General features: G+C 40.6%; 1 protein-coding gene across 3 annotated transcripts in view; it reads left to right on the top strand.

Annotated features, from left to right (window-relative positions):
- The window catches only part of cpne5a (copine Va), a 100212-nt gene that overhangs the window by 62690 nt on the left and 11899 nt on the right, over nt 1–25623 (top strand). For 2 of the 3 annotated variants that reach the window (XM_015967756.3, XM_015967754.3), the window contains 3 exons: nt 13965–14011; nt 17344–17525; nt 20204–20331. In XM_015967756.3, the coding sequence (XP_015823242.1) occupies nt 13965–14011; nt 17344–17525; nt 20204–20331 (357 nt within the window). Of the gene's footprint in view, nt 1–13964; nt 14012–14078; nt 16006–17343; nt 17526–20203; nt 20332–25623 lie in introns of those variants that run through there. The other variant, XM_070544638.1, reaches the window with a different exon arrangement.

The following is a 25623-nucleotide window of genomic DNA, read 5'->3' on the forward strand; positions in this document are numbered from 1 at the left end:
AGGCTGCGAAGGCTGTCATTAAATCAGGGAGTAAGGTTCACTGCAGGAACTGATCTGGTTCTGACACGACAGATATTGTCCAGAATGGAGAGGCAGTACTCGTTAAACTGAGAAGTTAAGGAATCTGGGTCATTATCAGAAGAACAGGGTGGATCAAAAGCAGCAGAAAATTTTCTAGCTGTGCTCTCAATAAGACAACGAGAACTAACCACACGGCGAGCAAGAGGTAGGGGCACAGAAACTGACAAGTTAAAGAAAATGCAATGGTAGTCAGAAATATAAACGTCCTCAGGACAAACACTGTCAGCATTTAGACTCAGGGTAAAAACAAGGTCTAGAGTGTACCCCCTGGTGTGTGGGGGGCCAGAAACATGCGGGGTAAAGCTGAAGGAGTCCATAAGGCTGGAGAAATTCATGGCAAAGTGATCAGAGCTCTTGGTCCTACTTGGACTAGGTCAATCAAAATTCTCCAAACTGATGTTCAAAGATCCTGCTGGTGAGATATTTCACAATCATTTAACATAATTATCTGACAGCTTCTTTTATTTTAAATATAATAAAATTATTTTTAAATATTATCTTCAAATAAAGCTTTTTATGCAGAAATGACCTCAGATGCTCATTAATTAGCACTGAGGGGAGTGGGGCATTATGCAGAGAGACACTTTATTTTTCTGTTACAGAGAATAAGGGATGCTAAAAGCTCATCAGCTTCTTTCAACAGCAAAGAGCACGGCAGCAGAGAAAATTACTTTAAAAACACATGCTTGTTAAACATAATGTCTCACAAAGAGATTATTTCCACCATCGGTGTTGCTGTTACTGAGCCCCAGGTGTTTTCTTTGAAAAAATACCCTGAACAAGCAGAGACCTCATGCATTAAAAACCCCTAAAAGTAGCTGCAGTGATAATAAGTCTGCATGATAGAAAATACAATATGGTTGTTATGTTGGATGCTGAATAGCTGAGTATCTCAGTCATATCAGCCTCTCTGTTTAATGTCTTTCGTGGTTTGACACAGGCTGCATCTTTTATTTGTAAGCTTTCTCTCTCAGTTTTTTTGTACCAAACCGTCTTTTATCAGACAAAATGTCATTCAGCTCAGATACTTTGTGGTTGCAGCAGCACCAAGCTGTCTGAATTACTTAGAGTATGATGCATTCAATCTATAAGAGAATCCACACATCGGTATCTCCTAAATAATGAAAGACTCCACGCCTAAAGCCCAAATTGGATTTTGGATGAGACGGACTACTTGGATGTAGAAATGAAACACAGATGTGATCAGAAAAACGCTTCAGTTTCTTATTTCTCTCATTTGACTGACAGGAAAATATCGAATTTTGACATTTTAAGGATACCGCCTGATGTCATTTTTGCAGAAAAATAAGAAACAGTTTAAATTATAAAAGGCACAAAATAGTATTTATGACTGTAACTATTTGTGTAAAACTCTAATGAAATACACTTATATTATAACATTTGTTATGTAAAATGACAGTTCTCTTTAAAAATGATGGAAAATAAAAGCTATTGCATTTACCAGATTATTGGAAGCATGGATGATAAAGCCATGTCATGATTAATCAATTTCCCTCTGGGATTAATACAGTATTTTTGAATTTGAATTGAATTTGAACTGATGAAGAAACTCAAATGAAAAGATTAAAAGTGTGGGTAGAGCACAGATAAAACGTGATTGTGCCGCTGATCCGTGATCAGATTTTATATCTGGAAGACTCTGAGACATTAACTTTGGGTTTGAATAACTTATTGGAGGATCTTGAAGAAATAGCAAAATGTTTGATTTTTAGCTGCTGTTTTGATATGAAGATTACATTTTTAAAATCTGAACAAGCATTTTCATACAACAGGTAAAGGTCTATTTTGTTTTAATCTAAGGAGGTATTATAGATTATCACTGATCATGAATACTTTTCTCCCTGATCCTGATCTTTTACAGCAACGTCTTGCAAACTGCAGATCCTGCATACATGGAAGCTATAAAAATCATTGCTTTTGAATTCATGTAGAGGATCGCAGTGCAAGGAGACAGTTTATTAAGAACATACCACTGACTTTTCCGTGTTTGTCCTCCAAACAAACATAGTCAGTGTTGTTCAAGAACAAAGTTTTAAACAACAATTTTTGCTCATGAGTGCTTGTTACTGGTCTGATAATGCAGCCAATCAGAGTTACACATGACCACCACCTATAAACACAGACTACAGCGGACTATCTGTCTTCAATGAGTTCCAGTTCACAGTGGCAACTCTTACAAAAACACGGACACAGCAAGCAGTGAAAGATGCGTTAATAAACACAGAGAAATTGGAGAAGGACAGCAACACATCTGAGTTTCTCATGGTGCAGGTGTTGTACAGGGAAAGGTCAGCCTGCCAGTCATGGTGCAATGTTTATGTTTATGTATTTAGCAGACGCTTCTGTCCAAAGCGACTTTCAAGTGATGATCGGCATGTTGCCCTTGAGGCTAAAAACAATAACAACAACAACAAACAATTTCCAGTCAGTCGTAAGTGGCAGTGAGGCAGCATGATGTATCATGGAGAGGAGGGAACAAGGAGTGGACAGTAGAGAGAGGGACAGGTGCATGCAAGGTGCTAGTTTAGAAGATGCTCTCTGAAGAGCAGGGTCTTCAGGAGTTTCTTGAAAATCGAATAGGAAGTCCCTGTTCTGGTCGTGCTTGGTAGGTCATTCCATATTTGTGGAACGATGCATGAGAAGAGTCTGGATTGTCCTGAGTGTGGTGTAGCCACTGCTAGCCGACGATCCTGTGATGACCAGAGCGGCCAGGCCGAGACATAAGCCTTTGCAAGAGGATTCAGGTAGATGGGAGCCGTACCATCTTGGACTTTGTATGCTAGTGTTAGCAATTTGAATTTGATGCGTGCTGCTAGCGGTAGCCAGTGGAGCTCAATGAACAGAGGGGTGACGTGTGCTCTTTTTGGCTGATTGAAGACCAGACGCACCGCTGCGTTCTGGACCATTTGAAGAGGTCTCACAGTACAGACTGGAAGACCAGTTAGAAGGGCATTACAGTAATCGAGGCGGGAGATGACAGTAGATTGCACCAGGAGCTGGGTGGCATGTTGTGTTAGGTATGGTCTGATCTTTCGTATGTCATACAGTGCAAAGCGGCATGAACGAGCAACAGAGGCAACATGATCTTTAAAGGTCAGGTGTTCATCAATCACAACACCCAGATTTCGAACTGCCTTTGAAGGAGCCAGAGATAGGAAGTCATTTTGGATTGAGATATTGTGCTGTTTGGATGGTTTTGCTGGGATGACAAGTAGTTCAGTTTTAGAGAGGTTGAGTTGGAGATGGTGGGATTTCATCCATTTTGATATGTCAGAGAGACAGTTTGATATTCGTGCAGAGACACTGTTGCCATCCGGTGGAAATGACAGATAGAACTGGGTGTCGTCTGCATAGCAGTGGTAGGTGAAGCCATGTGATCGAATGATCTCACCCAGTGAGGTGGTGTATATGGCAAAGAGAAGCGGTCCTAGTACAGAGCCCTGGGGGACTCCTGTGGCAAGATGGTGCACGGTAGAGGATTGTCCAAGCCAAGATACACTGAATGATCATCCTGTGAGGTACGATTCAAACCAGGCATGTGCTTTCTCTGTGATGCCCATGCTACAGAGTGTGGACTAAAGGAAGCCATGGTTGACAGTGTCAAATGCAGCCGATAAGTCGAGCAGGATAAGCACTGAGGATTTGCCTGTTGCTCTAGCTTCTTTTAAGGATCCAGTCACTGCTAACAGGGCAGTTTCAGTGGAGTGGCCCTTTTTGAACCCAGATTGGTAAGGGTCAGGCAGACAGTTTTGTGAGAGGTATTCTGTTATCTGCTTGAAAGCCACCCTTTCAATGATTTTGGACAGAAAAGGGAGGAGAGAAATAGGTCGGTAGTTCTCCACATGATTTGGAGGAAGAAATGTTTTTTTTTAGCAGCGGTTTAACCTGAGCATGCTTGAGGTGGGAAATTTACCGGATGTCAGTGATGCGTTGATCACATGTGTGACTGCTGCGGCTACTGTAGGAGCAATAGCTTGGAGCAGCTTAGTCGGAATGGGATCAAGTGGGCATGTAGTAGGGCGGCTGCACGTGAGAAGCTTGGACACACAGTTCTCAGTGACAGGGGAAAAAGAGGAAAATGAAGCAGTAGGGTCTGAGATGGTTGGGCTTGAAGGAGTTTGTGGTAGCGAATGTTCAGGAGTGGCCAGTTGAGTAAACTGTTTGCTTATAGATTCCACTTTGTCAGTGAAGAATGAGGCAAAAGTGTCAGCTGATAGATTGTTGGTAGGAGGTGGAGATGGAGGGTTGAGCAGAGTTTTGAATGTTGAAAATAGTTTCTGAGAGTCAGTAGAGCTGAGAATTTTGTCAGTGTAGAAAGCTTTCTTTGCATCAGTGATGCTGGCAGAGAATGACAGTAATTCATGAAAATTAAGTTGATCACCAGGATCTTTTCTTTTGCGCCATTTCCGTTCCGCAGCTCTAAGATTGGTGTGTAGAGACCGGAGGGTATCATTTAGCAAAGGGTGCAACTGAGAGGATCTAGAAGGTCTAGTGGCTAAAGTGCACAAGTTGTTAAGACAAAAGCAGAGTGTGGAGCAGAGTGACTCGGTGGCTTCATTCACTTCATAAGCAGAGAATGTGCTGGGAGATGGAAGAGTGGAGGCAACAAGAGAGGAGAAGTGGTTGGGTGCCAGATTGTGGAGGTTGCGGCGGAATGAGACCATTGGGGAGGAAGCAGTGAACCTCCCTTGTAGAGTCGAGCTGAAATGGATGAAGAAATAATCGGAAAGATGCAGCAGTGTGACAGAGATTGTGTCTATCGCACAGTTTCTGGTGAAAATGAGGTCAAGTGCTTTTCCAGCTTTGTGAGTTGGAGGGCTTTGTACTAGTTTTAGATCAAATGATGACATTAGTGAGAGGAACCCTGATGAGCTGGGCTTGTCCAGGTGAATATTCATGTCTCCAAGGACCATTGTGGGACAGTCGTGCTCAGGAATGGAGGAGAGCAGGGTGTCGAGTTCATCAAGAAAGTCTCTGAGTTGACCTGGTTGTCGATATATGACAACCAAAAAGAATTTTTTGGTACAGTTACCTGGATGGCATGTTATTCAAAGGAGTTGTATTTAGTGATGGGTAGCAACTGACTATATATATTTGTTGGAAATTAACAGGCCCGTTCCACCACCTCGGCCAGATGCACGTGAAGTGTGGGAGAAAGTGTGGTTAATTGAGAGAGCAGATGGGGTGGCATTGTCACATGGTTTGATCCAGGTCTCAGTGAGAGCCAGTGCATCGAGTGGCAGGTGGTTTGCATATGCAGTAATGAAGTCAGCTTTGTTTACAGCTGATTGGCAGTTCCACAGTCCCATAGACAGGTGGGTGTCTTTGGGGGGAGTTGGTTTTAGCGAGCAGAGGTTTTGAAGGTTGCAAAAGCGGTTTGCTGTGTGTGACCTTCCTCTGAAGTCAGTGATCACAGCTATAGGATAATGGCACATTTTGCAAGGTGTCTATGGAGCCGCGTCTGGGTCGAGTTTGTTTGCTCTGTGTACCTGCTCTGTGGACACGCACAGGTAGACACGTATGTCTTTACCCCGGAGTGTCTTCACACCGGAGGGGCTGAGACACAAGGGCTGACGCTTCCGCTGATGCTTCAGTTGTGCAACCAAACTTATGCTGTGCTACTAGTTGGAATGTGCCTGTCCCACCACAGGAACTTGTGTCACTCAATACAGTCGCTTGATGAGAACATAAGCAATTTGAAATATGAGCAACTCTGCTACTTTTAAATATATTTACATTAACACCTTTTTTAATCAATGTAATTCCTAAACATGTGAAGCTTTGAGCAAAGAAATTAAGAAAATTACATAAATACAGAAAGAAAGACATACCCAAATAATAATAAGAACAAAATAAAAGTAAAACTTGGATGTGTTTTCCATTTTTCCTTCTTATTTTAATGCTTTGCTGAAGTCTTGGATTGGGACTCGGTATCAGCAAAGCGAGAGCAAAAAAAAAAAAAAAAGTGATTGGATCACCTCTAGTTATCAAAACATAGTTTTATTATTTTTCTGTTGATTGAGTTTTTTCCTCATTGCAACAAACATTGGATTTCTCAAAACATTTTCTCCGCCAGATTTGATTTAATTTTACTGTTACATTAATGGCAGCTATTTAAATATACACATTTAGTCCTTTCTAGCTTCAGCTGAGACATTTTTATGTGTTTGTCGTGTGGACTGATACGGAGTGAAAGAGATGGCTGCTTTTTTCACCTCCTCCAAATGAAAAACATCCCTCAGGTGCCGGGCGACGCAGTTATTCAGAAAAACGATGGAAAATCTGAAAAGGAGACTGAGCAGCTGGCTGAATATCGCAGATTTAAGATCCAGCTTTGATATTTCAGATCTGAGCTATTGATTTCTCTTCATGAGATTTTGCTTCTCTGCTCCATCTCTAACAGGTTATACTTAACAAAATGTATGTTGGAGGATTTCTTCAAAGGTGGGGGGGAAAGCCAATTTTCTCTTTTAGACTCACCATTGAACCATGACCAGTCCTTCCAAAATGGAAGTCTTCTATCCGTTTTCATTAACCTTCAGTTGGTGCAAGGATATAGTCGAATAGAGATAACTAAAGCCCAAAAGCCATAGTGCTCCAATTCAGAGGCTAATGAAAGATTTATATTCTTATTAAATTCAATTTGGGGTTGGATGAGCTGTGTAATGGTGGTATTGTGTGGAGATCATATTAAAAGCATAGTGACTTCATCTCACACTGCTTAGTTGTCATAAAACCATGAAACTGACATTTATTCATTTATTTATTGTGGCCTGACTGAATAGCCACACTTTAACAAGACCTCATTGTGTTTTACGGCTGACTATGATTATATGAAAACATGGCAGCGTTTCTCATCTAGGTTAGTTTCTGGTGCACACATGCATCTTGATTGGCCCTTTGTTGTGTTTGTGACAGAAATAAATCTGAGATGGTGGTTATGTGTGCTGACCTGCTCGCTTATATCACTTATACACCTGCTGGTTCGTTCTGACTTGGAGCCAGAGTTGTTCTGCATGTTATTTTATTCTATGTTGAAGCAGAATATTTAATCTTGAATCAACACCAAACAGCCAAACAGAAAACTAAATTAGAGGTGAAAATAAAAATGGTTGTAAAAACAGTAATGGTCCTTACCAGTTTGGGTCACGTCAAATTCGTCCATGAGTTTCTGTCAGTATTAGTTTCAGGACTTATGTGCCTAAAATGAGCCATTTAAAAAAAGTTTCCATTTGTGACATCACAAATAAGAAAAAATAGAAAGGAACCATCTCTCTGAAAGAGAGAGCTGCAGCTGGAGGAGCAGCGGCTACTCCAAGCCAGACATCAGAGCTTCTCAGCTTATAGCAGCCTGAGTGGGGGATGGGTGGGCGTGGCCAGCTCCAGTTTGTCTTACAGAGACTTGAAACGGCTCATTCTGGAAGGTACTGAAAGTCAAAAATAAAACTGCTGAAAACACTTTATATAAGAAGACTTTTATGCAAAAAGCTCCATAAAAATGTTTGGTATCAACCATAAAATTATTTTAACACAAGATAAGTCATAATATGTCCCCTTTGAAACAATACAGGAGAAAGAGAAAATCTGATGGATTTAGGAAGAATAAAGAAGAAGCTAAATACTGTTTCTGTTCTGGGAGACGATGTTGAGGTTGCATATGACCTGGAAAACACTTAAAGGATGGAAATGCAGATTAGCCGCTGAATTGGAGAGGCGACAGATCAGACTTTTTAGAGAATTTAAAGGCTGTTCAATTTTTACAGCATGATGCTGCATATCTTCCACAAGTCTGCGCCGGAAAGTTTGATTTTTCTGTGCAGCAACTTCAACAAACTGATTAAAGAAACACGGAGCTCGTATAGCAAATTAGATAACTAACCTGCCCTTGGGGGGTTGTAAAACCCTAAGAAGGTGCTATTCAATTTAGTAAAGTTAATTATTCTGCAATGTAGCTGGTTGATATTGTCATAGCTAGGAATGTAAGAAAAGATTGATATGGCAATATATCGTGATATTTTTTCCAGCGATATTATATCGATATTCAAAAGCTGTGTATCTGATTTTTGGAAGAATTTACATGCAAACATTTGTGTATTTTCTTTTCTTTTGGTGCAATTCAATCGCTGAGTGCTAGTTAGCAACAGTGTGCAATGGGTTTTGTTTCCTCCATTGAAATGTAAATCCCTCTATTACGTATGGTTCAGATACCTCATGTTAAACATGAGTGTGAACTGTTTATTAAATTATCCTACAATAAATTCAGTCTAAAAATTCACTAATATTGTCTGACTGAATGTATTGCAATGTACTGTGATATACTGTATCGTCTCCCCTCTATCGTGATATGTATTGTATCACCATAATTTCACCAATACACATCCCTAGTTATAGCTGGTTTTTACCTCTCAAACCTCAATTATATTTTCAATTATAGTTTTTTTGTGACAATCAGAGGGTTACCTGCTTTATTGATGATTTCATCCATCCATCCATCCATCCATGCATCCATCCATCCATCCATGCATCCATCCATCCATCCATCCATCCATCCATCCATCCATGCATCCATCCATTTTCATCCTCTTATTTGAAGTCGGGTCACGGGGCAGTAGCTTAAGTTGAGAGGCCCAGACTTTCCTCTCCCCAGCCACTTGGGCCAGCTCCTTCAGGGGAATCCCAAGGTGTTCCCTGGCCAGGTGAGAGACATAGTCCCTCCAACGTGTCCTGGGTCTTCCTTTAGGCCTCCTCCCGGTTGTACGTGCCCAGAAAACCTCACCAGGGAGGTGCCCATGAGGCATCCTGACCAGATGCCCGAGCCACCTCAACTGGCTCCTCTCAATGTGGAGGAGCAGTAAATCTACTCCAAGCCCCTCCCAGATGACCGAGCTTCTCACCCTATCTCTAAGGGAGAGCCCAGCCACTCTGCAGAGAAAACTTATTTCGGCCGCTTGTATCCGCAATCTCGTTCTTTCGGTCACTATCCAAAGCTCATGACCATAGGTGAGGGTAGGAATGTAGATTGACCGGTGAATCGAGAACTTTGCCTTCTGACTCAGCTCTCTCTTCACCACGACAGAACGGTACAACGCCCGCATCACTGCAGACGCAGCACCAATCCGCCTATCGATCTCATGCTCCAGTTTTCTTTCACTCGTGAACAAGAGCCTGAGATACTTAAAATTCCTCCGCTTTGGGCAGGATCTCATCCCTGACCCGAAGAAGAAATTTACCTACCTACCTGGTTACTCCACATACTGTATGTATTTCATGAGCATTTTTTAACTCAGAAGACCCCTGAAGGACTTAGTTGTTCGTCCTTTTATCAAAACCTATTTTGAGCCTGAGAGGGTTAATTGAATGTGACATAAAACCCAATTTGGGAGCTGTAATTGTGGCTGGGAACAAAACTGAGACCATTTAAAGGCTGATGTCAGAATCATCAACTTCTGGCCAATTATAAAAAATTATGGTTGTACTTTAATTTGTTCTTTGAGCAAAGTACGAATAAAAAAAGTTACTGAAAGATCAAATATAACAGAGAAATGACCTCCTCTGAGGGACTATGAATTTTAGGATTACCAGGATAGAAAAATGTGTCCAGATGAGCCTGTGGTTGTTTGCTAATGGACCTACAAAACCGACAGCACCTCAGCACCAAGCCGGCAATATTCTGTATTGATTTTCTGGGTCTCAAAGTAGTTTTCTCAGCTCCTAAATAAACCCTCTCATTGCATTACAAGTTGAAGGCCGAGTACAGACAAAAAGAAATGTGCAAAAGTTTTAGAGTGTTTTTATTCATCATCAAAGACAGCCATGATGTCTGCTCTGACCATAACATTCAACCAGAACCACAGAACCCTAATCTTTGCATCAATAGTTCAGTCTGAGATGTTACAGAGAAAATTGTATTGAAGTTGTACCATCCTGTGGCTCAGATTTCAGTTTGAACTGTGTTTCTGTGCAGAAATGCTAATATTTTCCAGAACTGTCTCTGTTTAGACAGAAAATGTGTTTACATCCTGCAGGACTGATTGTCCGATGGCTAGTCTGAGCATATCCAAGGCCAAAATGTGTCACTGCTTACATAAAACAACTTCAGTTTCCCAAATTTCATATCTGATCCTGCTATGTTACCTTATAAACCTTGACACCACCGTCAACCTCACAACACAAGGTTATTTTGTTATTAACAGTGTAAATATCACCAACAGCAGAATAACGTAGGTCTTGGTTCATCCAGGGTCTAAATCTGGTAGGAATTTCTTACTTAATCTGCTGACATAACCTTGAAATGCAAATAAAACACCATAAAAATGTAAAAAAATAAAATAAAAACAAACATTTCTGCATGGATCACTCCTTAATTAGGAAGACTGGATCAGGTATAAAACATCAGCTATGCACCTCGGTCTTGGCTCATCAGTCCTGAAGGATGTAAACCCTTTTCTCCACATTGAGGCCATTCATGAAGCCATCTCTCAATTATTTATCACTTTTACACAGAAACATTCTTCCAGAGGGCAAAAAATATTCCTTTAATGCTGTTTGAAGGAATTCTTGAAGGGAAATCTTTAGTATTCTTGAGGCTCAGTGCTTTACTTTGTAGAGAGTGTTTTTAAAAATGCATGTGATGAAACATGATCATGTCTGTGAGCTCCAACAGGTAAAGTGTAGATCAAGATCATTGGAAACTTTTAGTAGTGCTTTCTCTGTGCTTTACATTTTGATCACATCTAATATCTAAATTCCTACACTCTTCCTGTCATTTAAAAACTACAGATGACTAAAATAGCTGAACTTAGGCCTAGTCCACACGTAGCCGTTTTTTTTTTAAACGAATATCCGCCCCTCCAAAAACTTGCATCCACACCACCTCGTTTTAAAAACAAACTCTGTCCACACGTACCCGGATAAATACGTTGTTAAGGACATGCCAGACCTGTAGGCAGCAGTACTTCCCCCGTTCTTAACCTCGTCCTTTGTCTGTGGTCTTCCGCAAGGAGCAGTATTTCCGCTTGAAAAAACAAACAAGCAAAAAGCGCTTGGACAATTGATAAAGCGAGCGCAGCTCTGAGGGCTTCCATGATGTCGGCTAGTGTAAACACAGGTCGCACACGTGATGTCCGCATTTTTTGTCGCGGAAAGTGACGTTGCGGATCTTAAAACTCCGGTTTTGTCTGTCCACACGCAGACACCCAAAACGGAGAAAACGCAGATCTTCACTTTGGCCGGAGTTTTTAAAAAGATCCGTTTTCGTGTGAAATAACTCCGTTTTCGTGTGGATGACAGGCCAAAACGTAGAAACATATCTACGTTTTGGCAGATCCCCGGCTACGTGTGGACAGGGCCTTAGTTCTTTATATCTAAAGCTGATTCTGTGTTATGAGGAGCCACCAGAGACGTTATTCTAACTTACCTCTCATTCACACATGTGAAAATCCCCACAACACACACACACACACACACACACACACACACACACACACACACACACACACACACACACACACACACGCACACACACACACACACACACACACACACACACACACACACACACAGGCATGCACGCTCACACACACACACACACACACACACACACACACACACACACACACACACACACACAGGCATGCACGCTCACACACACAAACACACAGACAGAGAAACTTCTCATATATACACATAAAAACCCTCTCACACACATATGTAAAAACTTCTCACACACACAGTTAAAACCTCTCTTACACACATGAAAACATATCATGAACACACGTAAAAACAAAACCTCATTTTAATCCTCTAAAATCTCTGATTTACACATTTGTGTATGAGTGGTTTACACATCTGTGAGAGGTTTTCACGTGTGTGTTTTCATATGAGTGTATGAGAGGTTTTTACACATGTGTATGAGAGTTTTCATGTGTGTATGAGTGGTTTTCACATGTGTGAGAGGTTTTCACATGTGTGTTTTCATGTGAGTGTATGAGAGGTTTTTACACGTGTATAAGAGGTTTTCACGTGTGCAAGATGTTTTCACATGTGTGTGTTTGAGAGGTTTTCACATGTGTGGGTGTGTGTGAGAGCTTTTCTCATGTGTGTGAGAGCTTTTCACGTGTGTGTGTGTGTGTGTGTGTGTGTGTGTGTGTGTGTGTGTGTGTGTGTGTGTGTGTGTGTGTGTGTGTGTGTGTGTGTGTGTGTGCGTGTGTGTGTGTGTATGAGAGGTTTTCACGTGTGCAAGATGTTTTCACATGTGTGTGTGTGAGAGCTTTTCTCATGTGTGTGAGGTTTTCATGTGTGAATGTGTGTGTGTGTGTGTGTGTGTGTGTGTGTGTGTATGAGCTTTTCTCATGTGTGTGAGAGGTTTTCACATTTGTGTGTGTGTGTGTGTGTGTGTGTGAGAGAGAGGTTTTCACATGTGTTTGAGAGATTTGTTCGTGTCAGTGTGAGGTTACTTAGATTAAAGTCCCTGGTTGTCCCTCATACGTTGTAATTATGTGCTCTGCCCTCCATATCAGTCTTTATGTTTTACGCTTCAACTCTGTTTCATAGCTTTGATTTTTCTTACCAGAACATTTCAAATTAACAACAGAAAATCAGCAGAAACTTTCGAACGGAGGCAGCATGCAAACGCAACAATTCTCCTTTTGTCAGCTGAACGCTGCAGCTCAATGCTGATTAATGAGCCGAGGTCAGTCTCCGCAGGACGAAGGCGCCATTATCTCAGATGCTGTGAAAATCTGAATAGAACTGGAATCAGGAGGAGGCAATCAGTCTTAATCACAATTGAATGGTTCACACTTTGATCTGAGCTCCTGTTTCTTTAACCCTCCCACTGTCTTTATGGGTGACCTCGCAAGTTGATGAGACTTACGATGGTGGTGCTCACTCCTCACCTCTGCAACGTGGACCTCAAGGGATAAACCATCAACCCTGCTCAATGGTCAACTTTCCTCGTGGGGTCACACCCATAGGACAGTGGGAGGGTTAACTCTTCTTTTGTCTCTTTATGACAACAGGCCATGTTTTGCTTCTTTTCAAGGTCTGGTGTTTATTATTCTCATGGATAAAGAAAACAAAGGTTTATTTTCAGCTTTAATGGAGCGAGAAGAACACCTGAATTTTTAATTTTACTTTTATGTATCTTACAACAAGTTGAATGAGAGAGACAGTGAAGCATGTTTTAGTGGCTGAAATGGCTACAGGTGGGTGTGAGAGTGGACTGATTTCATTGAGCAGTCCTGAAGCTCGCTGCAACAATTTATTATGCATTTGTGGAAACTCTGGGTGAATTTTTAATGTCACTCATTGTTTTTTACATCAAGTAATGTGTTTGTAATCCCTCCAGTCTGCTGTTAAATCTTTTAAGACAAACTATGAAAAATGTTTCCCAAAACAAACAGACTAATACAAGAATAAATCGTCTCAATGATCCACCAGGATTGCAGGACTGCACTAATTAGCCGAGGTGCCTCCATCTGCTTGTGTATTTTTTACTTCCTCTAATTTGCAGATGCTTTGGAGCTGTAACAGTTTGGGTGAAGGATCTGCTATTAGCAAAAGCACTCTCTTCGACCGTCCTTTAAAGTTGTGAAAAAAAATCTTTGGATCGCATTTGACTTTATTAAAAGCTTGACAAGATCCTGTGTTGCATAATTGACCATGGCCATGAACAAGCAGCTGTGAAAGTAGATAATAAAGGTGAATAATGAACAGTGTGTTTGGGTGTACGTTTGTCACACCTCCCCTCAGATGACAGAAACGGTGTATGTACGGTAAACCTGCGAGAGCCTCATTAAACTGCAGCGTTGAGCTTTCCCTGTCTGCCTTTTGCTAACATTTCCCTTGTTCATCTGTTCCAGAACTCAGATTCACTTCACAGTGGCCATTGATTTCACAGCATCAAACGGTGAGTGTTTCAACTGCCGTTACCCCGCTGTGTTTTCATTCATCATCAGATGTAGAACTGTGTCATGAGTTTTCTCCGTGCTTCTGATTATCTCCCTTATTATCTTTCTGTCACTTATTTTTATTGAAGGGTTTGAATGTTAAACCTAATCTGATGCATTTGATTCTGGGCAGAGAGCCAAAGTCATTCTGAACAGAATTTGTTTAAGGGACATATACATAACATGCACTAAATCCATTATAACATTTATTCTTCCACCATTTTGGATGGGTTTCTGCGGAAATGTTTAAAACAGTTAACATCTTACTGTAGAAAACGTTGAACAGCCTTGTTACGGCTGTTGCCGTTTGCCTCAGAAATCTGACACTGCAGAGGACAATCAGTGCTTCCTCCACCTCCTACCTGCACAGCTGCACTCACTTGGGCTGATCACCTCCTGAGCAGCATAAAAGGGAGAGCTGCCAGGAGGAAGGGAGAGACTGGATCTGTGCCAGTTCTCTCATGTGCTCCATTTGTTTGTGTTTTAATGGCTTTTAAATGGGTTTTAGTTCTTTAAGCTTAGTGAAGCTTAAGAGCTTTTAGAGGTTTTTAACCGACGAGGGACCAGAGTGCTGGTTACCTCTTGGCTCCCAAACTTGTGTTTAAGTCAGTGGACTTTGTTTTGTGAATGTTTGGGAGCATTTGATGTCTGTTTTAAACGTGAACCCTTGGCCATTTTAACAATGTGTTTAAGTACTTTTAGATTTGGAGCTTTTTGTCATTTTAAAATCCTTGTAATAAATCTGTGTTTACAATTTCCACAACTGAAGCACATGCCTCTGTGTTACTCCCCGTCCTTCTCCATATCCACCAATAGAGGACGTAACACAATGGGGGCTCGTCCGGGATATCAACCATTCCATGAAGGACTTTTAATGGCATGTGCTTTTTGCAAACAGGTTTTATTCATAGGATTTTAAGATGTGTGGTCAGCTGTGTCCTCTCAGGTATTGTAAGTATGTCCTTTTTGTTATATTCTGTTGTGCTTGTTATATTTTAAAGTGAACAGAGTGAATTCCCTATAGGCTATTGGAGCGCACCCTCTTTAGGATGCGTTCTGGTTTTTGTTTTTCTAGAGTTGGGGTTATGGAGGTTAGTGTTGGTGATTCAGTTCATCATCTCGGGAGCACCCCAGGAAGGGCTGTGGCTAACCCCCTCCCTTTATTGGTTTTGAATGTGCCTCGGCACATGTGCTTAATCGGCCCATCTCTACGCCCCATGAAGACTAGGATGGAGATCAGCTAGACTCCTTCAATTAGCTAGAGGGAATTCTTGTTGGAAAAAAAAAACCTGGGAGTGTTTGTGATAAAAGCCATGGAGGACAAAGGTGAAAGAAAAAAAAATTGTGGTTGAACGTGTTTTAATTTTTTTTCTTTCTTTTAAGGGAGGAAGTGTTACGGCTGTTGCCGTTTGCCTCAGAAATCTGACACTGCAGAGGACAATCAGTGCTTCCTCCACCTCCTACCTGCACAGCTGCACTCACTTGGGCTGATCACCTCCTGAGCAGCATAAAAGGGAGAGCTGCCAGGAGGAAGGGAGAGACTGGATCTGTGCCAGTTCTCTCATGTGCTCCATTTGTTTGTGTTTTAATGGCTTTTAAATGGGTTTTAGTTCTTTAAGCTTAGTGAAGCTTAAGAGCTTTTAGAGGTTTTTAACCGACGAGGGACCAGAGTGCTGGTTACCTCTTGGCTCCCAAACTTGTGTTTAAGTCAGTGGACTTTGTTTTGTGAATGTTTGGGAGCATTTGATGTCTGTTTTAAACGTGAACCCTTGGCCATTTTAACAATGTGTTTAAGTACTTTTAGATTTGGAGCTTTTTGTCATTTTAAAATCCTTGTAATAAATCTGTGTTTACAATTTCCACAACTGAAGCACATGCCTCTGTGTTACTCCCCGTCCTTCTCCATATCCACCAATAGAGGACGTAACAAGCCTCAGTTCAGAAAAACTGAGTTGTAAGTCTCATCATAAGCTATCGCCATTCCGAATGAATGACTGCTACTTTTAAACAACCCGAATGTCTAAGTGTTCATAAGATTTCATACAAATATGGTTTTAAAGTCTTTTATATTTTTTAGGCATAAATTAGCTAAATTAGCTAATTCACGCAGCAACAATTAGCAACAGTGGGTACCTATAACACTTCCAGTGTAGCCTTTGACATGGTTTACTGGATTGTTGTAATATTTAGGAAAACATATTAACTATATATTTATGAAAATGATGCTTTGAAGTTTAAATATTAAAGAGCAAGTAATGCCTAAATAAACTTTTTTTTTTTTGCTGATAACCTGTATAGATGAGTGTCTAATGGTGCTGTACACACGTGTAATCATTAATGTGGCAGTTTAGTGCAAATTACTTTAAATTTTAATACTTCAGCCCAAAACCATAATTATATCTCCATCTTCAGGTTAAAACTCTGTTCCACATTTATGTAGAACCTGCTGTGGCTGATGGCAAAGCTGAAAAACGTGACTTTGTCAGCAAAGTACTAGGTGGCTGCACAGCACTGGTCTCCAGGTGAGGCAGCCGCACCTCCACCTGGCTCAGCCACTCACCTGCCGATTTGACACATTAGCGCTCTGAGCTGCTCGCCACCTTGAAAAAATAGTCTATCACTGCCTCAGTGCTGCTCTCTCGGTCTGCCAGGCGACGCCTCTTTTAGAAGCATTTTCCTAACAGGAAGTGTGGATGAAATACATCTCCACCCAGGCCTTGACCCTCACTTTAATGTTTCACATGTACTTTGGGAGACTGGGGTTGTTTTAATTGAGCCAAACTCCATGTGAACTAGCTGTTAGCTGGTCAGCTATCAAACTTTATGTCTCCAAACTGAGGTTGTTCAAAAGGTTATCTACATAAAATTAAATATTATTTTCTTTTATAACATTCCCTCCTAAACTTCAAAACATAATTGAAATCACTGAAACAAATGTCCAGCAGTAGAGCCCAAGCTCACTACTGATACAGGTTTGGACATATCTCATTTCAACCATCATCATTTGGCAGTGCATAACTCTTTCCAATTCCAATTCAAAAATACTTTATTGATCCAAGAGAAATGACATTTGTTTTAACTCATTTAATTGAAAGCAATGATCATACTAATTATTCAATAGAATAATAAGCATAATTTTAGCTTAGTATATTTTATATCTCCGTTGAGCTCCATGTCTCATTCAGATCAGCCTGTTTAGTTTTTGTCCATCCTCTGTTTCTCATCTTGCAGTTGTCAGTTTGCTCTCAGTCCTCTGGTTTGCATGAGTGACTCTGACTTCTTTTCTCAAAAGGAAATCCATCACAGTCCACTTCACTACACTACATGAACCCTTATCAGATGAATGCCTATGCCATGGCTCTGAAGGCAGTTGGAGAGATCATCCAGGACTATGACAGTGATAAGATGTTTCCCGCTCTGGGATTTGGTGCAAAGCTTCCGCCTGACTGGAGGGTGTCCCATGAGTTCCCACTGGTGAGTAAACTGTGGGATTACTTTAGATGCTGAGGCTGTAATTCAACCTCATTTCATTTTTCTTTCCCTTAATCTAAGATGAATCAATGTAGGTTTACCTTCTCCCTTGAATTTGCAGCTTTGATCACTTTTGGGTGAAAATGCATTATGGTTACATGCATTTTGGCATTAATGTGTCTACACGTTTATCATACATAATTCAGAATTCCATTTACCCTTTATAGTGCAAATCAGGTTCTGTAGGGCCAAAAGACTCTTAAATCAATTTAGCTTTTCTCAGCCAGCTAATGTACTCTGGTGGCTGCACAGTACAGCCTAATGAGGAGTGTGTCTACAGGGTAACGTCTGTATAGCTCCATGCCTCCATTAACATTGTGCAAAGATTCATCTCACCGCATTACTGAACTCTCACTTTTTCAAACTGTAATCAGATAAGTGGGCTCACATGTAAAGTTGAAATCTTTGGAACAATATTTGTTGTAGTGTCTTGCTTTAAATCTTGCCCTACGGTCAAGGAAGACAGCAGTCAAAACAAAGTTTGACAAGCACATCTCTGGAGGCCTTTGCAGTGTCACTCAGCCCTCAAGCATGCATCTTGTCTGGTAGATCACAGGAAAATTCTACATTCAGCTACATCAGCTTTTGTATAAGAATTTGAGCTGAACTCTTATTAAAAGTTGTAGGTTAATCATGTTTGCCAGGAAAATTTGAGGTTTAAAAAGCCACGTAATGTGGTTATTAGTGGGGAAAATACAAGTTCTAAGAAAACTGACACAACCTTATTGGTCTAATTGTTAATTGGCAAAATTATTGATTTTGATTGATTTACGGTAACCAATAAAACTTAAAGTTTAGTTCAATTTGGTAATCTTTATGCTGAAACTAGAGAAAAATGTCCATGTTATAAATGTCTAAATTTTTCTGTGGTTTAATCTGTATTTAACACAGTCTACTCTCTAAAAATGAAATGTTGAATTTACTTAACCAAGTTGTGTAAGTTAGATACATCTTCTTTTAAAATAACAATATATAACAATGTAAATTACTCTTTACATTTAAAGAGACAATGTGTAGTTTTTACCGTCTCTGGAAATATCCATTGAAATGTTGTACTTAACATCTAAAAACGAATTAAATGTTGCGCAATTGTTGAAAAATAGTCGGCTTTAAAACAGAAAAATAAAAATCGGTTCTAAAACACATGGGAGTGGGTCTAAGGGTGTTTCTCGATGTCAAGGAACCTTGCCTTGATGTCTTGGCCCTGGCCCGGTTGCCTAGGAGATACGTCATCAGGAGCAGCCAAGACGTGTTCTAATCGGTTCCAATATTCATGTTCTACCAAGGCGTGTGTTCTCCGTTTGTTACCCGTTTAGCTAGCTGAGCAAGGACACACGGGAGGTGTCTTGTAGCCTAGCCTTGGTCAAAAATTACCCAGAATACACCGCGGTATTTTCAAAAGGACAGCGGATCAGAAGCCGGCAGCTACTTTGGGGACAATTTTCAAGTTTAAAAGTAAGTCAGCTAATTTAACATTTTTTTTAGATCCAAAGAAGTTATCTATTGTTGGCTAGTTGCTTAGTAGTTGCAACTTTGGTGGCTAGCGGGTAGTAACTCACTTATATTTTTAATTTAATAAACATATACACAATTTAAAAAGTAAAAGGTTCTTTATATATTTATGCTGAAACTAATACATGTAAAATATAAAGTTATCTCCCGTGTCACGTGACGTTACGTGACTGCTGTGGAAGCCGCAGTCACGTGATACAAGTCTGTTCCATTTAACCGTTTTCTTTAACCAAGGAAGGACAGTGTCCTTAGGCACATGGCCTCGCAAGACATCACCTCGCAAGGCCAGGCGCCTTGACATTGAGAAACACCCTAAGTTTCTGGGTGACGCCATGTTTCCTTCTACGGGAGCCTATGAGGACAAAATGCATTTATTGATTTGTAACAGTTACAAAACCTTCACCATTCATAAACGTTGCAGTTTTAAACATTTACCTCTTCATTTTTTGCCGGTGATAAAATGTAGTCTGATGTTCTCGTCATTTTGCTGGAGGTTGCACTCTTAGGTATTTTTGACCCTAATGGCCATCCTTTGGTAAGGTCTTACTCAGACACAAAAATACAACTTACTTGCAGTGATTTAGATATGTATGTATGCCCCCTATCAGCAAGGAAAATACACACTGTCACTTTAATTCAGTAGGGTTAGTGGAACCAGTTGATATAACTTAGTTAAGTAAATTCAGCATATTTTTTATTAGAGTGAATTCAGCTATTTGAAGCCACCACACTCAGCTTTTTTTTATATCCTTGATTGGTTGTTGGGGCAGAATTGTGAGGCAGGTTGTGATAGGTTTCCTGAATGGGGTCAACAGGGGAACCAAATCAGTTAAATAAGAGAACCCAGGAAAAACGACTCTGATGATTTCAGACTGAAGAGACAAGTTCCAGATGGACAGTGATTCCTGATCCATTTAAGGTGGACGAAGACTTGGACAAATTACTCCAGAGACATGAATGTAGCTTCCACCAGTTGCAGATTGCTCATGTTTAAGCTGAAAGTTGGACCACGTTATGAAAAAACAATAAACAAATTCAATAAACTGTGTCAGTTCTGATTCCCATCCATGTATTTCATCCCAGTAATCCACTTGTCTTGTTCCTTCCAGAATGGCAACGTCGAGAACCCATACTGTAATGGTATAGAGGGAATCCTTGAAGCTTACCACCAAAGCCTTAAGACGGTTCAGCTTTATGGACCCACCAACTTTGCTCCTGTTGTCAATCATGTGGCGAGGTGCGATCACTAATCTCTACCTACACGTGTGTAACTTCCTGAGGTAGCCACACAATCTGAGGTATTACATCAATAAGTGGTGGTTTCTCTGAGCAGAACTAATGATGAAAAAACAAACATTCAGCTGCCAGGCTGAGATGAAAAGAAATGGTAATCAGGAATAAGGGAGGCCAGACATCTTTAGAGAACTAACTGCTGTATTTATAGACATCTGAAGTGATGAAAGTGTGAATGCAAGGTGGGACGAACTCCAGGAGGCTTATTTTATGTCATGTTGCTTTTCATACAGTGATGATGAGTCACAATGTTCAGTACATTTTCAATGTGAAAGCATGCTTAAAATGGCAGTGTGTAGTTTCCTGGCACTAGGGGGCAGTACATACATTTCAGGGTAGTTATACTACATATTGCCGTGACTGTTGCTACTTAAAATATACATTACAATAAATGTTATTACCTGTGGAGCAGAAAGCAACCTCGACATGACTCCTGAGACTTTGATGGTACTTCAGTTAATTCCATTGAGAGAACGCAATGCTGATTGTAGTTTTCTGGCGCTCTAGTTTCTGGACCTGCTCGGGGTCCTGCGCCTGCCGATGACGTCATCATATTAAGGCAATTCCACTGGCACAAAATATATTGCATCTTTTTTTTCTATTCTGTTCTTTCACATAGATTTTGGAAAAAGTTTTTATATTTATATAGGTTTTAAATTTATTAAATGTGTGTTTCTTAATGCCTACATATTTTCAAACGTGGTAACATTGTAAAGTCGTATACAGCCAATCATCTAATGTGACATCATCAATAGGCGCAGGACCCCGAGCCAGCCAGAAGGAAACATGGCGTCTAATATGACGTCCCTCAAAGACAGACCCGCACCCTATGTATTTTTATCGTTATATGGTACACCAATATTTTTAAATGACTGGACACCATTTTAATCATTTTCAACAACATTTTGATATATATTTCCAGAGATTAAAGGTAACAACTACACACTGCCCCTTTAAAAATGCTATTACAGCACAAATGTCACAGAGTCTCAGCACAGGAAGGTTGTATTTAAAGGTGTGGTTCACTCTTTTCTATTAGGAATGAATGTCTTGTAAGTTGTTCTCGGGGGAGAATGGGGATACCGGTGCGCCTGTATCACAATCTAGTAGTCACCCACATCACTGCTGAGCTTCAGACGGCAGGTTTTGGAGCCTTATTTCCTGATATGTAGACATCACCTTGGATTGGCTAACAGCAACGCGACTCTACCACTGACTTGCAACATGGATGTTTTATCTCCACAAATAGCACAAGCCTGGAGTAGCCTCTGCCATGTCATAGTCATGGTCAAGTTTATTATATAGCCCACAAAACGGTGGCCCAATGTGCTTCACATAGTTAAAATAATCACAGATTTAAATTTCACATCATGTTATGCATAACAAAATCAAAGAATATAGATACGGAACATAGCACACAAAAATAAAAGCATATTCAGTAAAAATGTCACTAAAAATTATAAAACAACAATAAAGCAGCACATACATACCAAACACATATAGAATAAATTTAACAACATAGATAAAAACCTAGTAGAACACAGATAGGTTAATGGAAGGCATCATAAAAAAGTTGGTTTTTAATCTGGATTTAAAAATGGAAATGGTGAGAGAGGTCTTAATGTCTATTGGAAAACGGTTCCAGAGACGGACCACATAGCAGCTAAAGGCAGACTCTCCGTGCTTGGTGTGGGCTCTGGGTTGTACCAGTTGTTTTTTTTTCTGCCTCCCTAAGTGATTTTGAAGGGCAATACTTTTCAAACATCTCTGCCATATAGAGGGGTGCTTGGCCATTTAATGATTTAAAAGCAAGTAAAAGGACTTTAAAATCAATCCTGCAAGTTATTGGTAGCCAATGTAAAGATTTTAGGATTGGTGTGATGTGATCATTTCTTTTGGTTCTGGTCAGTAGCCTTGCTACTGCATTTTGGATCATTTCAAGAGGTTATTATTTTTGTAGGGAGACCAGTGAAAAGACCGTTGCAGTAATCCACCCTGCTTGTGATGAAAGCATGAACAAGCTTTTCTAGGTCTACAGGTGATATGAAGTTTTTAACCTTTGCAATGTTTTTTAAATGACAAAAAGCTCACTTCGTGACTGCCTTCATGTAGCTGGTGAAGCTTAAGTCGCTATCAATAATGGCCCCAAGGTTCCTTACGGTTTCTGCTACTTCAAAGCCTTTCAATCTCAACAGTGTGGCGGTCTTCAGTCTCTGGTCTTTCCTCCCAAAAATAATTACTTCAGTTTTGTCTCTATTAAGTTTAAGAAGATTTTTTGACATCCAGTCTGGAACTTTATTGAGGCAATGATAGAGGGATTCAAGAGGAGCAAAGTTATTGGAAGACAGGGATAGATATAACTGTGTGCCATCTGCATAACTATGATAACCAATAAAGTGTTTTTTTATGATTTGGCTGAGTGGAAGCATATACAGATTAAACAAAAGAGAGCCAAGGATTGAACCCTGAGGGACACCACATGTTAGGGATGTAGGAGCTGAGGCATGATAACCGATAGACACATAGAAACTCCTATGCTCTAAATAGGACTTTAGCCAGCAGATGACCTAGCCAGAAAGACCTCCACAGCTAGGGCTGGGGGTAAACGATTATTTTTAAAACGATTATTCTGACGATTATTTTATCGAATAGTCGACTATTCTAATGACTATTTAGAAAATTAATCTAATGATTATTTTTCTATTGCACAATTAACAAAAACCAGAAAATCTCAAATAAATTCCTCAAAAAATTGATAAATTCTTACTGTAAGAGAATAAACACTACAGGCCTTCCATTTTGTATAACACTGCTTTTATTGTGTTGGTTGGTTATGTTCTGGTGACATGTAGAACTTGGGAGTGCAGGCTGCTGCCTGAGAGGTGGTAGAAGATGGAGTGTCTCCATGCTGCTTTGTTTTGGTCACTTATGTGCGTGAGGCGAGTGGTCTTACGGGTTAAACCAAACTCAGGTGATATTTTACACTAAACCGAAAACCCACAACACTCTAAATGTAATGAAAGGGAGATCTACACCACAAAAAAGATGAACTCTAAACCAAAACGTAACAGCTTATCCCAACGCAAGAAGCTGTTAGCGAAGATGCTAACAGTAGCTTTACCAACATTAAGTTCAAGTTACCAAGTTTAAATAAACCAAAAACACCCAGCAGCAAACAGACCAGCACGGAGGAGAGACTGCTACCACCAAAACAGCTCTCCTCATGTCTGAAAGAAGCTCCTTAATGAAGGGAGAAGCGCTCCCGGTGATTTTCTACATCTGCGGTAGACACGAAGCAGCGCATCTGACCCCGGAAGTTGTTGTCCGTTGCCGGGAGACGAAGGGGCAAACCAGGAAAATAATCTAGTAGTGGACGGACGTTGTTCCGGGTCTTCGGTATTTGGCGGAGATGTTAGTGAAGGCGGAGAAGAGGGCGAACTAGAGGAAAAACAGGCAGATTCCTCCTCTATTTACAAACTCCTGGGGATGCAACAAGTGGGCGCGGTGCGTCGACTTCCGGATCTGACGTCGACAAATTTTTAGAATCGAGCCGTCGACTTCGTCGAGGCTTCGCTACAGCCCTATCCACAGCATTCAAGTCTTTCTATTAGTATGCTGTAGTCAACAGTATCGTACGCTGCACTGAGATCCAAGACCATGAGAACAGTTGTCTTCCCAGCATCACTATTTAATCAAATGTCGTTTACTACTTTCACCAGGCCAGTTTCAGTACTATGGTGTTGTCTAAAGCCTGACTGGTAGAGATCAAGACAGGAAGTTGAAGTTAAAGGGACTTTACGGAGTTTTGAATTTTTTATGCTCGCGATTGCCCCCTCAGGCCAAAAGCATAACGGCAGCTTCAATAGTAGGCTCATGCATGAGGCGCGCATGCTGTACGTGCACACTCCTTAACGAAAATAACAGCTGAGACAGTCCCTTGTGTGTGTGTGTGTGTGTGTGTGTGTGTGTGTGTGTGTGTGTGTGTGTGTGTGTGTGTGTGTGTGTGGCCCGGAGGACAGAGGGCAGGAGAACGTGTAGCTAATTAATTAAATAATTTGGTTCTGTACCTTTCTCTTCAGCACAGCCGACAAAGGTTTAAGATCGGTCAGTCCTCCTGCATGCTCAGATCACTCCATTCCCTTGCTTGAAAAATTGTTCCAAAATGAAAGTTGAACCCACATCTTTTTTATCTGTGAATTCAATGCCGTTCGGCGAGTCTCAAATAAAAATTTGGGCATCTTACTGTAAAAAATATACCATTAATGTAAAAAAGAAAATCTAAAAAAAAACTATGTTCACATCCAGAATCGAATCCAGGTCTTCCTCACGAAAGTCCGACACTTTACTAGGCGAGCTAAAGCGCCAGTGATGTCCTTTTCATCTGTAACATTTATATCCTTGATGACAGCTGAAACAACGTTCAAAGAATGGTTCGGAGGGCTATGCCTGAGCGTGAACATGCATGAAGCAGCCTGCTCGACCCGAGCAGCTCTCTTTTTCTGTGATTTTACAGAAAAACAGGCAATCACAGTAAAAATACCAGGGCTCATTCTACAGGACCAGGGCGTTGCAGGAGAATGTATGAAGAAGAAATTTATTATTTCTATACATGTTTTGGCTGTCAAACTTCCATAATGCCCCTTTAAGAAAGCAGACAGTTGGTTAAAAACAATTTTTTTCATTTATTTTTCCGATGAAAGGTAGATTTGATATTGGTCTGTAGTTGATAAAGACAGAAACATCCAGGTTGTTCTTTTTAAGTAAAGGCTTTACAACAGCCATTTTAAGGGATTTGGGGAAAGTGCCGGTCAGCAGAGAGGTGTTAGCAATTGAAAGCACATCAGATGCTATAAGGTGAAACACAGATTTAAAAAAACTAGGGGGCAAAATGTCCAGCTCGATGTAGAGGAACTTAGACTATGTACAGCCTTTTCCAAAGTGACAAGGTCAACAGGGCTATAATTAGACAGCATTCTAAGCTCATCTCTCAAACTAGTTTGTGGTTCAGAGTGAGAAATGTTAAGCAACTTAGATGAAATATGAGATCTTACGTCCTCTACTTTGCTCTTAAAGAAAGAGGCAAATTCATTGCACTTATTAACTGAGAGTAACCCAGGAGCCAGCTGAGAAGAGGGATTTGTTAGCTTCTCAATAGTGGAGAATGGGGCACGAGTGTTATTTGCTTTTTTGTTTATAATGGTGGAGAAATAAGATTGTCTTGCTTTAGAAATTACAG

This window comes from Nothobranchius furzeri, chromosome 15 (assembly GCF_043380555.1).
Source record: "Nothobranchius furzeri strain GRZ-AD chromosome 15, NfurGRZ-RIMD1, whole genome shotgun sequence".
Classification (NCBI taxonomy): Eukaryota; Metazoa; Chordata; class Actinopteri; order Cyprinodontiformes; family Nothobranchiidae; genus Nothobranchius; species Nothobranchius furzeri.